The sequence below is a fragment of the Dasypus novemcinctus genome, chromosome 10, assembly GCF_030445035.2.
Source record: "Dasypus novemcinctus isolate mDasNov1 chromosome 10, mDasNov1.1.hap2, whole genome shotgun sequence".
In the NCBI taxonomy this organism is placed as follows: domain Eukaryota; kingdom Metazoa; phylum Chordata; class Mammalia; order Cingulata; family Dasypodidae; genus Dasypus; species Dasypus novemcinctus.
The window spans coordinates 18,161,570-18,176,551 of NC_080682.1; the positions used below are offsets into that span (position 1 = coordinate 18,161,570).

General features: G+C 36.0%; 1 protein-coding gene across 1 annotated transcript; it reads left to right on the forward strand.

Annotated features, from left to right (window-relative positions):
• The first annotated feature begins 10,113 nt into the window (after positions 1 to 10,113).
• On the forward strand, positions 10,114 to 11,052 carry LOC101424350 (olfactory receptor 5AN1-like). The gene has a single exon (XM_004479251.1). It carries the CDS (start codon positions 10,114 to 10,116, stop codon positions 11,050 to 11,052), a length of 939 nt encoding a protein of 312 aa, XP_004479308.1.
• The last annotated feature ends 3,930 nt before the right edge of the window (positions 11,053 to 14,982 follow it).

Consider the following 14,982-nt stretch of genomic DNA (forward strand, 5'->3'; position numbering starts at 1 on the left):
CCAACCAATTTGCATCCTTGAGTCTAAGATGATTCTCTTATACACAGCATATAGATGGATCATATTTTTAATCCATTTTGACATTCAGTGTTCTTGATTGGGATGTTTTATCCATTAACCTTAAATGTTATTATTATTAAGGAATTACTTATTTTCACTATTTTAATTGGCTTTATATGTCATATCTTATTTTTGTCTCTCTTATTACCCTTTTATTAATAGTTATTCTTACTGATGGTCTTCATTTTTACACTCTCCCCAAATCTCTCTCTTGTTTTTTTTCTTTCATATGCAGAACCCTCATTAGTATTTCTTATATATGATGAATTGCTTTTCTCTTGGTGCTTTCAAAATTCTCTGTCTTTGGCATTTGACATTCTGGTTAGTATGTATGTGTCTTGGAGTAGGTCTACTATGATTTATTCTGTTTGGAGTATGTTGTGCTTCTTGGATTTGTATATTTATGTATTTCATAAGAGTTGTGAAATTTTTGGCCATAATTTCCTCAAAATTCTTTCTGTTCCTTTCATTTTTATTTTCCTTCTAGAACACTTGTGATATGCATGTTTGTATGCTCATGCTGTCATTCATATCCCTGACATTTTGCTCTATTTTTTCCACTACTTTCTTGGTCTGATCTTCTGTCTGCTCTATTTCAGATGTTCTGTCTTCTAGATTACTGACTCTTATTTTTGTCTGTTCATATCTGCTCCTGTATTCCTCTAGTGTATCTCTTCTCAACTATAGTGACTTACATTGCCACAAGTTCTTTTATTTTTCTTTACATGTTTTCAAATTCTTTTTTACACTCACCCAATGTCTTAATATCCTTTATCTCTTTAGTCATACTTTATTTTAACTCCTTGAATTGATTTAGGAGATTTATTTGAACATTTTTGACTAGTTTTTCCAAATTCTGTCTCCTCCAAATTTTTAATTTGTTTCTTTAATTTGACAATGTCTTACCTTTTCTTAGTATGGTTTGCAATTTTTTGCTGTTGTCTGGGTACTTGATTATCTTGCTGAGTTTACTCTGAAAGATGGTTTTCTCTTGCTTAGGATTTTGTTTTACATTGGACCTGTATTAAGGGTCTACTCTGACACTTGGTTCATCAGCTATTTCCCAGTCAAAACAGGGCCAGGGACCCATATAAAGGTCACAAGTCAGTTCCAAAAGACCTTGGGAAAAGAGTCAGGAAAGACACCACGAAGCCTTTTCTTTAGCTTAACTAGGCTCTGCTTTGCTAGCCTTCCCAACAGATGTCACTTTTCAGCAACCTATTTCCTGTAGTCTTAAGAAGACAGGGTATTTTCAGCCTTTGGCTGACTCCACCTCTAACATGGGCTTCAATGTTAGTCAGCAGGTCATTCCAGAGGTTACACGTATGCAAGTCTCAGCAAGATCTCATCGATTGCCAGAGTAAATATTGCCTCAAATAATGGGTCTCTTGAGGGTTCTGGAGACATCCAGAGCCTATAGGCAGGGCTGACAGCTCAGGAGTTTGGTGTCCTGCCAGTGGGCCCTACTTGGGAATTTATGTTCTCCGACAGAATTGGACTAAGTTGTAGTTTCCCTACACATGGCACTTGTGATCCTTCTATTAGAACCTATAGTTAGTACTAGAGTTGACAGGTATATGCCCAAGAGACTTAAATCTTTGGGCTGTCCATGTGCCAGTTGGGCCCTGAATCTCAACAGAGTTGCAACACTTACTCTCCAGTTCATTGGACTTACCTAGGACAACTAACAAGATGATGATGGACAATGACCATCCCAAGGAACAGAAAGTGTCTGTGGTTGCAGGCAAGATACATGATAGTACCATCCATCTGCTCCATGGGATCTAAGCCCCTTCTCAATTAGAGGTGGAGTGGGCATCATCATCCCAGAATCCTCAGGATTAGGGAATGAAGTATGGACTACAGCAGATTTGCTCATATTCTACTATATACTTACTGTGATTCTAGCAATAGGAGAACTTTTATCATTGTTGTGGAGTCAGTGGCTACTGGAGTTTCTGAGGGGAAGAAGAGGAAAAAACAGGTGTAATATGGGGGCATTTTTGGGACTTGGGAATTGCCCTGAATGACATTGCAATGACAGATACAGGCCATTATGTATCTTGTTATAACTTATAAAATTGTGTGGGGGAGAGTGTAAAGTACAATGTAAACTATAATCCATACTTAGCAGAATGCTCCAAAATGTGTTCATCAATTCTAACAAATGTGCCACACTAATGAAGGATGTTTTTAATGTGGAAAAATGTGGGAGGGGCAGAGAGTGGAGCATATGGGAATCCCCTATATTTTTTATGTTACTTTTATGTAATCTAAGTATCTTTTATAAAAATATATATATATATTTTAAAAATACATGGCTGGAATGGGGTAAAACAGCTGGACCCAATAGTCTAAATTCACCTAACAAAAGTTGGATCAGTAATGGGCTGTGTCCCTGCCCTTCCACCCCACCCACCCCTTTTTTATAAAGGAGTATTTCCAGTGCCCTCCCAGTTCACAGCAGTATTCCTGGAAGATATTCAAATGGACCAAAACTGCTCGCCTTGAGAGCAGTGTATGGGTGTCAGTAGGTGGGGCTTTGCAAGTTGCCTAAAGATCTTCACTGCCATTTCTCAGTCTCTTTGTTTCATTCTTCCCTATATTCTGCACAGTATTCCCCTGGTCTCTGGAGCCCCAGAGCAGTGTTTCAGGCAGTTCCTGCCTGTCCACTAGGTCTTTTTGCAAGGGGAGTGAATCTTGCAGCTCTCTAATACACGATCTTACCAGAATTCTCTCTCCAGCCTAATTTTTGACAACTAATTTCTGTTTTTCAAGGCTTCCCATGATTTTCTTTGTAATTTTGCTCATCTGCATATAAATTTATTTCTGTTGGGGACCATTGAAATGATTACCTACAGATAATAAGAGCTGAAGCATCTTGAATGGGACATACTGCCCAATGGAACATTGCTCTTTTGCTGACTTACCATTGATTTTGAAGACTTAGTACTATGCCTTCTATGAACTAGCCCCAATGTGAAGTAAAGAAAAGATCTCCCCCCATATCCTGCCCATGTTTTCCAATATCCATGCCCATTTTCTTACATCCTGATATTTGGATAAGTCCAATTAACTTTTCCTTGGAGAAGAAGTATTAAATTTGGGAATCTTTAAGTTGGTGATTGAAACTCAAAAAAAAAAAAAGGGAAGTGGACTTGGCCCATTGGATAGGGCAGCCATCTACCACATGGGAGGTCTGTGGTTCAAATCCCAGGCCTCCTTGACCCATGTGGAGCTGGCCCATGTGCACTGCTGATGTACACAAGGAGTGCTCTGCCACGCAGGGGTGTCCCTGTGTAGGGAGCCCCACGCGCAAGGAATGCGCCCTGTAAGGAGAGCCACCCAGCCTGAAAGAAAGTGCAGCCTGCTCAGGAATGGCACTGCACACATAGAGAGCTGACCTAGCAAGATGACGCAACAAAAAGAAACACATATTCTGGTGCCACTGACAACAACAGAAGCGGACAAAAAGAAGAACACACAGCAAATGGACACAGAGAACAGACAACTGGGGTGGGGTGGGGAGGGGAGAGAAATAAATAAAAAAAAAAAAAGAAACTCAAAAAATAATTGTATACAAGGACAGTAAAAGGTTTCATTTTGTTGGGTAGAGGGGCCAATGTTTTATTTGATTTTCAAAAGAAACACTGTCTAAAGGAAATCAGGAATTAATGTTCTAGATCATCTAGCTCATAAGTATCTCTAAATTGAACAGAGGAAATATATACACATGAGAATAGGGGTCTCCTGACTCTTTCAACCATGTCTTATTATATGACTTAGAGGCTTTCTTAGAGTCATTAAATTGACTAAGTTTTATATATTCCAAATTGTTGACTCTTGGGAGTGACTATTACCACAGTCTGGCTTTATTATAATCTGTCTTTCCAGCTGTTTGTGGGGGGAAAAAAAACTGTTTATGGAAATGTCAACACAGCCTGATTAGAGATTCACTGAATGGTCTCAAGGAGATTTTAGAGAGCATCATCCCCACCCTCCTCATTTCACATACGGGTACAGGATTGATTCGGGGGCTTCTACAAGCATCAGGTTAAAAATTGAGCCAACCTGAGGAGAAACTTTCTTATTCACCGTAATGAGAGAGGGTACTATATTCTTAATTTGCCTAACCTCATGTCTCATATGTTTGCCAAATCTGTCATGGATAAATCTGAAAATAATAAATATTAGGTAAATACACTTATGATGTCTGTTTAGTCTCTTTTCTCTCTGATAGCATGATCATGTAGATGTGAGATTTTTTAGCATTAGGAATTGTATAAAGAAGGTATGTTAATTCATACAAATGAATTAAAATTAGCAAGTTACATGAATGAAACAATGAAGTTCATTTTTCTTTTTAAAGAATAAACCTGTTTCCTTCTTCATTTTTTTCTATAGATGGCACCATGCAGATACAATGAATGTGATGTAAACCACCTCTTTGTGATCTTGTTTCTTTTCCTGGGACACAAAGATGAAAAACATTTGTAAATCATATACTTTCCCGTTTTCCTAGGGATCTCCCTTATTACCATGGACCTGGGTTTTACCATCCTAATGAGGATAGATTTCTATCTGCACACAACCTTGTGCCTTTTTCTCTGTTTCCTATCATTTATAGACATATTTATGGGAATGATCTTAATATATATTTTAAATGAAAGATTAGAAATGCAACAAAATATGTTAGGAGAAAATAGAAATTAGGTCTACTTTTAATAGAAGGCCTACTGTATAATACATACTCTGATAAGTTTTTTTAAAAGCATAATCCGATTAAGTTCTCAAGTGCTGCTCTTAGAAGAACGTATTCCCTTTATCTGCATGTGACTTGGAGCTGTTATGTTGCTCAGGACCACACAAGCAGCCAGTGTTGGAGGCAGAATTTAATCCACATCGGCTGGTTCCAAAGCCCATGATAGATAACTGTATCATCGTGCCTTTGTTATGGATTCATCTTATTGTATTTCTTACTTCCTCAATGTCCTCATTTATGCACAAGAAATAATGTTCTATCTACTTGCTATACAAGCTACTGTGATGACTGAATCAAGTAAGGTATTTGAGAAAATATATGTTTCTTATATAAAATGAAATTGTTTTGTAAACAAAGTATATAAATATATACACATATAATTTATTATTATAGTGATTATCACTAGCAAGTGATGTGATCCTGGGCAAATCTCTTAATTTTTCTGTCTTAGCAGTTAAGTGTACATATATATACATATATAATTTATTATTAACATTATATTTTACTAGCCAGTAATATGATCCTGGGCAAATCTCACATGTAAATTGAGGGTGTTGCACTAAGCCCACAGTCAGGAGATCATGACAGGAGCACAGGCAAGTGAGGAAAGAATCCAGCAGGAACATAGCAAAGTGGAGCAGGGCAACTGTAGGGACAAAAACTCCATGACAGCCATGACACCAGGAAGGAATTATCTGGAGAGTTTCTCCCTATAATTGTCTTTTCTCTTTCCAGCGCATTTAAAAGATTACCTTTCATTTGAATCTCTCGTGTCAGCAGACAGCAATTTTCTTGGTCAAAAGGGCAGATCTTGGGGTGTAATAAGGCCCGCTTAGAAAATACCTCTGGAAAAGAATTAAGCTATTACAACTTTGTAAAGAACATTGTGGGATCAGGGTCAAATTCAGAGGACTACACATAGTGAGTGAGGCCTGTGGATTCTGTGCCATCCCAGTATCTCTGAGACTCTTCCAGTAGGACTTAGCGAGGAGCCAGGTTTATGGCTCCGTCTCCCCTTCAATATTTTTTAGAATTCTCATTTCCATATACTCGATTTAGGACTCTTCCACATGTTTGCTTAACCTCTTTAAGAAAATATTTTCCCTTTCTAAACTATGAAAAAGGAGTAACCTCAAATATAAAATTTCAGTTAATGTCTTGGAGTGGGTTGAGGGTTAGAATTCTAGTACTGTAATTTCTTAAGGATGTGAAGTTGGACTGTGCTACCTTCTGCTTATGAACATGGAAAACAGGGAATAGAAGCATCTAGAATTAATGAGATGACACCTGTAAGGCCTGACAAATTGTAAAAGTTGTGGTTAATAAAAAATAATCGTTTACTAGGTTTAAGGAAGTTGCCCAAAATCCAAAAATATGTGTCTATGGTTCACAACTGCCTCCACTCCAAGCACTCTTTTAATTTAATTTTTGCCCTTGAGGATGTTTCTGAAATAATAATAATCTGATGTCCATTTAAGTACATAGCGTTGATTGATAATTTTTGTGTAGCAAGAGAAAAATTGAGTTAATGTTCACATAATTTTACATAATGGTATAATAAAACACTCATTAGGTCTTTTCAAATGCTTTAAATATTTTTCTAGTGACTTCTTTGAAGACATAAGGTATCTAGATACAATATACTGAGAACACTGAGAACAACAGATATCAGAGACGCCATCTCCAACTACAGGTAGTGTTGGTCTAACTGTCCCGTTTTACCTTCCTTTACTTATATTGTTCTTAATCATTCAGAAATATTCCCTGGATTCCCATACCTTGGTTGTACCTGGCACAAATTAGGAAACTGAAAACCTCCTCATTAGGTCAGGATTGCAAAAAAGGTTTTGATTAGTAAAATTTTCATCCACTTTTTATTTTGGTCACCGTTTCTTCTCCAAATTGTGTGATGAGAAATGCAAAGGAGTTAATCAAAGAGAGTGAATGTATATATATATATATATATATATTTTTTTTTTTCTTTTCCTCCAGGCCATCAAATTTTAACAGGAATTTTAGGGTAAGATTTAGCATGAATATGGAAAACAATTCACAACTCACTCTTCAGGGGATTGTTAATTACATATACTACATTTAATTATGACGGCCTCTCTCACTGAAATTTATTTAAAAATGAAGAATTTTTAGAGTAGCTGATTTGTAAACAGTTTGACTTTTTTCACCAAAGCGAGTAATTATGTTGATCTTTTGATAATAATGCCGTGAGAGTATATAGGTTCAAAATATTTTCATTTACTCTAACTCTCTTGGTTAAGATATCTGAGGATTTGAATTGGCAGTATTGTATTTTAAGTCTAAACAGAGGGAATGGTTTCTAAGTTCCTAAAGCCTGAATTGAAATGATACAGAAATGAGCTATACTTTTTACATCCAAAGCTGTTTTTCTATATCATTTATTAATGCATAAAATATGTATTTATTCAGTGTTGCACATATTAGTTTTCAATATTCTTACCATTAAATAGTAAAACATGTTAACTAGTCCATGAACTGTAAATATTCAATTTCATCAACTCCAGGGTATTAAGTGGCGGTGATTAAAACGTGGTCTTACAAATTTGCAACTCTTCTGCGAGGTCGAACTGTACATGGTACAAATAAATACAATACTTAACCAGCAATAGTCCTCAGTCTAAACTTAGAGACCATCTCACTGAGGAAATCTCTTTATGAAGAGCTTCTTGCTGTTTCAGTAGTAGTTCTTAACTTTTCCTCGTTATCAGAGGAGAATGACTGATAATGGAAAAGATAATTACTAACATTTATTGGGTTCTTAATGTTTTAATTCCTTTATGTCTTTTAATCCTTGCAACTATGCTTTGAGTTGGCAACTATTTTAGTCTCTTTTTATTGATGAGACAATTGAGGTAGGACTGGTTAATAACATGTTCAATGTTGCACAGCTAGTAAATAGAAGCCAGAAAAGTCTATTCTCTCTCCTTTTCTCCCTCTCTCCATGTGCTCTGAGGATTAATATATTTTAAGAAGTTTTTATTATTATTGATATAGGAGTTTGGGGAAAGTGATAAAATACAGGAGAAAAATTAATCATTACTCCCTTTACTTTTACATCCATTGTCATTTCAAGTAACTATATGGTGTGTGTGTTTGTGTGTGTGTGTGTGGAACCATTTTGTTCACTCAATAGCAGTATGTGAGAGTACTTATTATTTTTTGATTATAAGTTTTTAATATTAAATATTAAATTAATATTAAAGACAATTTTAATGTCTTTTAAAAACATTGCTTCCATTCCCAGTTCATCAATTATACTACAAATGTGTTTTATTTAAGTGTTTTTCTACCATAACAGTTGCAAATTGTTATAGCATCATTTTCTTTTATGGTTTATCTTTGTGATAATATATTTCAAAAATATTTCTACCATACAAAGATTATTTAAGTATTGAAGTATTTTTTTCTGTTATAGGAAGCCCTGTCTCCCACCGCTCATAAAAGAGTTTATGAGTTCCCCCCCAATATAAGGTACTAATATTATTATATATTAATTTTTTACAAATCCTTGGAATTATTCTGTAATTCTCTTTTTTAAATTTATTATTTTTTATAATAAATTGTCTTTTTTAAGGATACATAAATCACAAAAAATGTTACATTAAAAAAATAAGAGGTTTGTAATTCTCTTTTAACATATCTATTCCTATAATAACAATGAATTATTTAAATATATAATACCTTTTTCAAATATATTTATTACTGGAGCTACTGTATGTTTTCAGAAATCATCTTTTTAATACCTGAAAGTTCAACACCTCCATAATTATTAATCTTTTAAAAAAATTTCTAGGCTTTTTTACCTGATTTTCTCTTTCATCTTAAGGCAGGAGATTTTGAATGGAGTAAACTCAACAGATGTTATCTATTATGAATCTTTTAGTGAGGAAAGTCATGCAGACCATATCTACAAAAAGTTAAAGTTTTACAACTCTAGTATTTAAGAAAGGAAATATTTATTTTGACCCTTTATGTATCTCAAGGCTTATCAAAGCTTGATCGGTTGTCCATTGATGCAATTTACCTGAACTCAATACAAGTGAATGGAAAATGCTTTATGTGCTTTAGATCTTCATGGTGGTTGCTCTGGCATGAACACTAAGTCCAAATCTACAACTGCCTAGCAGCAATTCCAGAATGCTTACAGTGATGGTGATGTCTCAGGAATTTTGCAATAATCCATTACTCTTGCACCACTTATATTCCTATCCACAGTTTGAACACTCAGCCATGGGCACTTATAAGCAACCAATGATAATGACAACCATTATCATTGAATAGTTATGATGTACAATTGAACAGTTATGATGTACTGACCTGTGTTTTTAGCACTTGCATTATTTGCTCTTGTAACTCTCATAACCTTGTGGTTCAGGGGCTTTTATTGGACCCACTTTATTTTGAGTAATTATGGGTTTAATGTGTTTAAGCCATGGGGATATGTTCTTGAAGTGTGAAGGTATGAGAATACAAAATCCAAAGTCCAAACCCTTACCCACAGTACCATGTTCTTTTTTATATGCAAAGTATCTTAAATTAGAGACAATAGTTAGGGCTAACAAATGAACTATACTCACCAACATTTAGACTGTTTAGTATGAAGGATTCCATAAAGGACTGATCCCCTAAGTTTATTGGGTAAAATGCTTCTGCATACCAAATTATAGGAACTGAAAAATCTGATGTTATATTTTAGGCAAGTCTGTAGATGTTGTATTAAGTACATTTCTACTAAAGTTTGAAAAATTGTCTTAAAGTGGGACCACAATTTTTCTCAAGAGTAAAAAGAAGATATTTAATCAGTCTCATTGAAAATCTAGAACAAAAGACCGATTTCAAAATTATTCTAAGAAGATTACACATTTAGAATTTCATACATACAAAATAATAGTTAATAAATGAATTAATAGCGATCTTTGAAAAGCTTTAATATAAACAATCATCTCTATCTTATACTTAATAATCATAGCCTTTCTAACAGCACAATTTTTAAGCTTCTACTCAGCTTTTTAAATACTGCTATAAATTCTCATAAGACCACAAACATTAATTTGGAGTTTGAAGCACTGAGTTGCTATTCCTTGAATACTCTGAGGTGAAAAAATGTGTTCCTTTCATCAGAAGGGTATCGAAGTATTTATTTTCAAGAGATCAATGGAAAAAAAGACTGGTACAATGACAATGATAATGATATCATTTTATCTGACTCAGCAATACATTCCTCTCTCCTTTCTGATTTTAGAAACACTGAGCCAATGACAGTAGGAGGAAATATTACAGAGATCACCCATTTCATCCTCTTGGGATTCTCAGATTTTCCCAAAATCTTAACAGTGCTCTTTGTTATATTCTTGATAAACTATATCACAACTGTGACCTGGAACCTGTGCCTTATTGTCTTAATAAGGATGGATATCCACCTCCACACACCCATGTACTTCTTCCTCAGTAACCTGTCCTTCATAGATATCTGCTATGTTACATCCACAGTCCCAAAGATGCTCTTCAGTTTCTTCCAGAGGCAACAAATGATCACCTTTGTGGGTTGCATGGCTCAGTACTTCAGCTTTGCAACCATGGGGCTGAGTGAATCTTGTCTGCTGACAGTCATGGCTTATGACCGATATACTGCCATTTGTAAACCACTGCTCTATTCATCCATCATGTCACCCAGCCTCTGTGTTCGGATGGCACTGGGAGCCTACATGGCTGCACTCTTTGCTTCTTTATCCCAACTGTGTGCATTGCTTCAACTCCATTTCTGTGGGCCTAATGTTGTCAACCACTTCTTCTGTGACTTGCCACAATTGTTAAATTTGTCCTGCACTGACACATTTTTCATACATGTCCTGATTGCTGTATTAACAATGACCTATGGGGTAGTAAATGTTCTAATTATCATGATATCCTATGTCTATATTGTTATCTCCATCATGAAGATCACTTCCACTAAAGGCAGGTCCAAGGCTTTCAACACCTGTGCTTCTCATGTGACAGCTGTTTCTCTCTTCTATACATCAGTTAATTATGTCTATTTGAGTTCTAGCTCTGGTGGTTCTTCCAGCTCTGATAGATTTGCATCAGTTGTGTACATTGCTGTCATTCCCTTGTTGAATCCAGTGATTTACAGCCTGAGAAACAGGGAGATCAAAGATGCCTTCAAAAAATTGCAAAGGAAGGAAGGATGCTGCTAAAGTCATAGATGAAGAGTAATCTATATGTAATAGATTTGGCAAGCCAGAATCAGTCAACCTAACAAACAATAATATGCATGCTAAGGGAAATTAATAAAATTCATATTGTTTATATACAAGGACTTAATCTGAATAAGATAATATGCTATTGTGGAAAAAGTATCTGCGATGATGCCACAAAAACACATTATCTTTAAGCCTCGAAGGTTTATTTTGTTCACTCTACTTCTGGGGAGGCCACTTTAGTTATTATTCTAATACAGTTATTTGTGAAACCCAAGGTTTAGAAGCCCTTTTGCTTTTTATTGTCTCTGAAATTGTGGTCCTATCATTCTCAGACACCTTTAACTAAGGATTGGTAGTGCCAGAGTCCCCAGGAGTGCAGAAACCTTGTCTCCTAAATATTCTGATGCACCATAATCCAGACATGGTGGGGACCAGTGATTGTTCTGTGTTTCTGACCAGATGATAATGAACTGAGAGATGGGATATGTATTTGTTCAGAAGAAAGCTATTAGTTTAATTGACCTCATCATCTTAATTACAAATGTTCATAGCTAATGTTTGTCCAAGACTTCTCTCAGTGCTAATCATCCTAAGAAGTTTTGAGTTATGTACACATCTCCATCAGTCATAGCCTAAGGAGGGAAATGTGATTTGAATAATGAAGAAGGATGGAAAGAAGGTCATGGTCGTTCATTGTCGCTTACTTCTGTATCTGATCATTTAATCCTCGCATTCATAGCTCAGTGGCAATTATGATGGGAGTTGATATTCATTTCCATGTCACATGAAATAATAATATCTATTATTTTGGCACACTAAACTCTATTTCTCTGCCACTGAAAACCAGAAAATTTAGCCTTAGTTGACATAGCTGATCTGGTCACACTATCAAATCATTTTGATAATTCAAGTTTCTGTGCAAGCTTTGTGTAAGGCAATAAACTTTCATGTGTAAAATTCATTGTAATAGCGTCACTGAATAGACTCAGTGAATATTGAATGCTGCAGGGACTAAGAACAAGTATAGAAAAATAGTATGATTCTTTCTTATTGTCTATGTTCCAGGTTCTGTGTCTTGGATATTTGTTTGTAAGGGGTGATAAAATTAAGTGAAGACAATGACTGTTACTTTAGTACTGATTTTTTCCAGAAAAGTCAAAGAAGACACATATGAATAGTGGGATAGATGGTATTCTCAACATGGACAATTTACCCATATCTGTAATTTGAAGGTGAAGTAAAGTTTGTGATCTCAGCCTTCTGTTTAAAAAGAGGAAGATGATACTTACAAAACTTATTATTGATTTGCCAGATTTGTAAAACTTGACTAAATGATATAAACCAGGGGTCACCATATTTACTTTTGTATTTGGGAATCAATGGATTCCATATGTTGTCTGGGTCTCAATTTGCATGAGTCACATGGTTTATCCTATTTAAATAAGGACTCTAAGTGAAGAAGTATTGGAGTCATTTGCCAAATGTTCATGAGTTTATACATGGCCAGGACTAAGAGAAAGACCATTGTAAATGCTACGGGAAAGAACATGATAGTTCTCCCCCAACAAGGAGGCAGTGCAATCCCTTGAATAAGGGATGTGTGGTCTCTAAACCAGGTATAGGGTTTTTTTTTTCTTTTTTACTTTTTTTTAATTGTATTTTTTGAAGATACATAGATCACAAAAAAATGTTACTTTAAAATATGTAAGAGGTTCCCACATACCCCACTTCCCACCCACCCCCACTCCTCTCACATCAACAACCTCTTTCATCATTGTGACACATTCTTTGCATTTGGTGAATACATTTTGGAGCACTGCTACACCACATGGATTATAGTTTATATTGTAGTTTACACTCTCTCCCAGTCCATTCAGTGGGTTATATTTAATAGACATTCTTATTTTCGGGACTTAGTGTTGTCCTAGGTAGTGCTGCAGGGACAATTACCGGACATTATAGATCTTCCCATGGCCCACTGGATGGAACGTGGGAGAGTATGGGCTATGATGTGGACCATTGACCATGAGGTGCAGCAATACCCAGAGATGCACTCACCAAATGCAATGGATGTGTCATGATGATGGGGGAGAGTGTTGCTGTGGGGGGAGTGGTGGGGTGGGGGTGGTGGGGGTAAATGGGGACTTCATATTTTTTGAATGTGATATTTTTAAAAAAATGAATAATAAAAAATAAATAAAACTAAATAATATACATTCTTATGACAATTGTAATATTAAGCCAAATTTGATCCCTACTATGGTAAATTGCTCTTTTCAAACTTGATTACATATTGGAATCAAATGAAATGCTATAAATAAAACATTCTGAGCCACATGACCAGGTGATCTAATGTGCAGCCAAGTTGGAGAACTATTGTCCTGATTGATTGATTGATTGATTGATTGATTGATTGATTTTTCCCTCTCATTTTTTTTAATGTTACATTCAAAAAATATAAGAGGTCCCCACATACCCCCACCCCCTTCACCCCACTCCTCCCAAATCAACAACTTCTTTCATCATCATGGGACATTCATTGCATTTGGTGAATACATTTTGGAGCACTGATGCACCACGTGGATAATGGTTTACATTGTAGTTTACACTCTCCCCCAGTCCACCCAGTGGGTCATGGCAGGACATATATTCCCAGCATCTGTCCCTGCAGTACCACCCAGGACAACTCCAAGTCCTGAAAATGCCCCCACATCATACCTCTTCTTCCCTCTCCCTACACTCAGCAGCTGCCATGACCACTTTCTCCACATCAATACTACAATTTCTTCCATTACTAATTACAATAGTTCCATAGTAGAATATCAGTAAGTCCACTTTAATCCATACTCTATTCCTCCATCCTGTGGACCCTAGGATGATTATGTCCACTCCACCTCTATATCGAAAGGGGGCTTTGATTCCACATGGATGATGGATGCAATTCTCCAATGTGTAAGAATTTTTGAGAAGTCTGTTTCTAGAGAGTCCTTAGGGCTTCAGTAGGGGCTTGTTGTTAGTTCTGGATATTTCCACAATAGTGCACAATCTATGTCTGAAGGTTTCATATAGGCTCATGGAGGCCACCAACTCCTTGAAGATGCTGAAGATAGCAATTCAGGTTGATCTTTAGGGGACCACTATGGATAAGAATGGTCCCTGGGAGTGGTTGCTTTCCAAGAACTGCCTCCCTGGGTTACTGCAGAGAACTGCTATCTAGAAGTACTGATGGGAATTCTTATTAGAAGAAAAACTGTGGCAAACAAAAACATTATTATATGGATTTTCATATAGAGAATATTGAGCCCAAAGGTACATTCTGGATTTGACTCTTATCTGTACAACATACTGTAACTAAGGCCAGTCTATGGGTGTAAAAGTATATACTTTAACTTGAGCACAGCAATTACACATAGATATGGCCAAATAATAAGTAATGGGTTGCAATATGCTAGCCATCATTAAGTTTTTTCTGGATAAATGCATCAAGGTGGGTGGCAAGGATGAAAAGAAAAATAAGAAAGATTACTTTTCTTCGTATCTAGTTAGCAAGCAGACAATTTATATGTATAATAAAATATTCTACATTTTAAGGGTAGTTCAGTGCAAGAATATTGCAACAGACCTACAGGCTAAGGCCATTGAGAAGAATGAGAGATCATGGTGATTAGCAAGGGGTCAGTGGCTGTTTCAATCAAGAAGAGGAACTTCAGGTACTTTTAATAGATTAATTTTAGAAAGGAGAACATTCCAAGGAGGTGGAATATGAAATGAAGTGGGCTGTCAGGAGTCAGGGAAGTTAAGAAGAGTTAATTGGGTCAGAACACAAAATTTGACCTTGACTTTTAGAGTAACATCTCAGAATTTTCTGTTTTATTTAATTAAGGGTCAAAGAGGCTCAGTAATTGAGAGCCTGTGGGTGAGTGC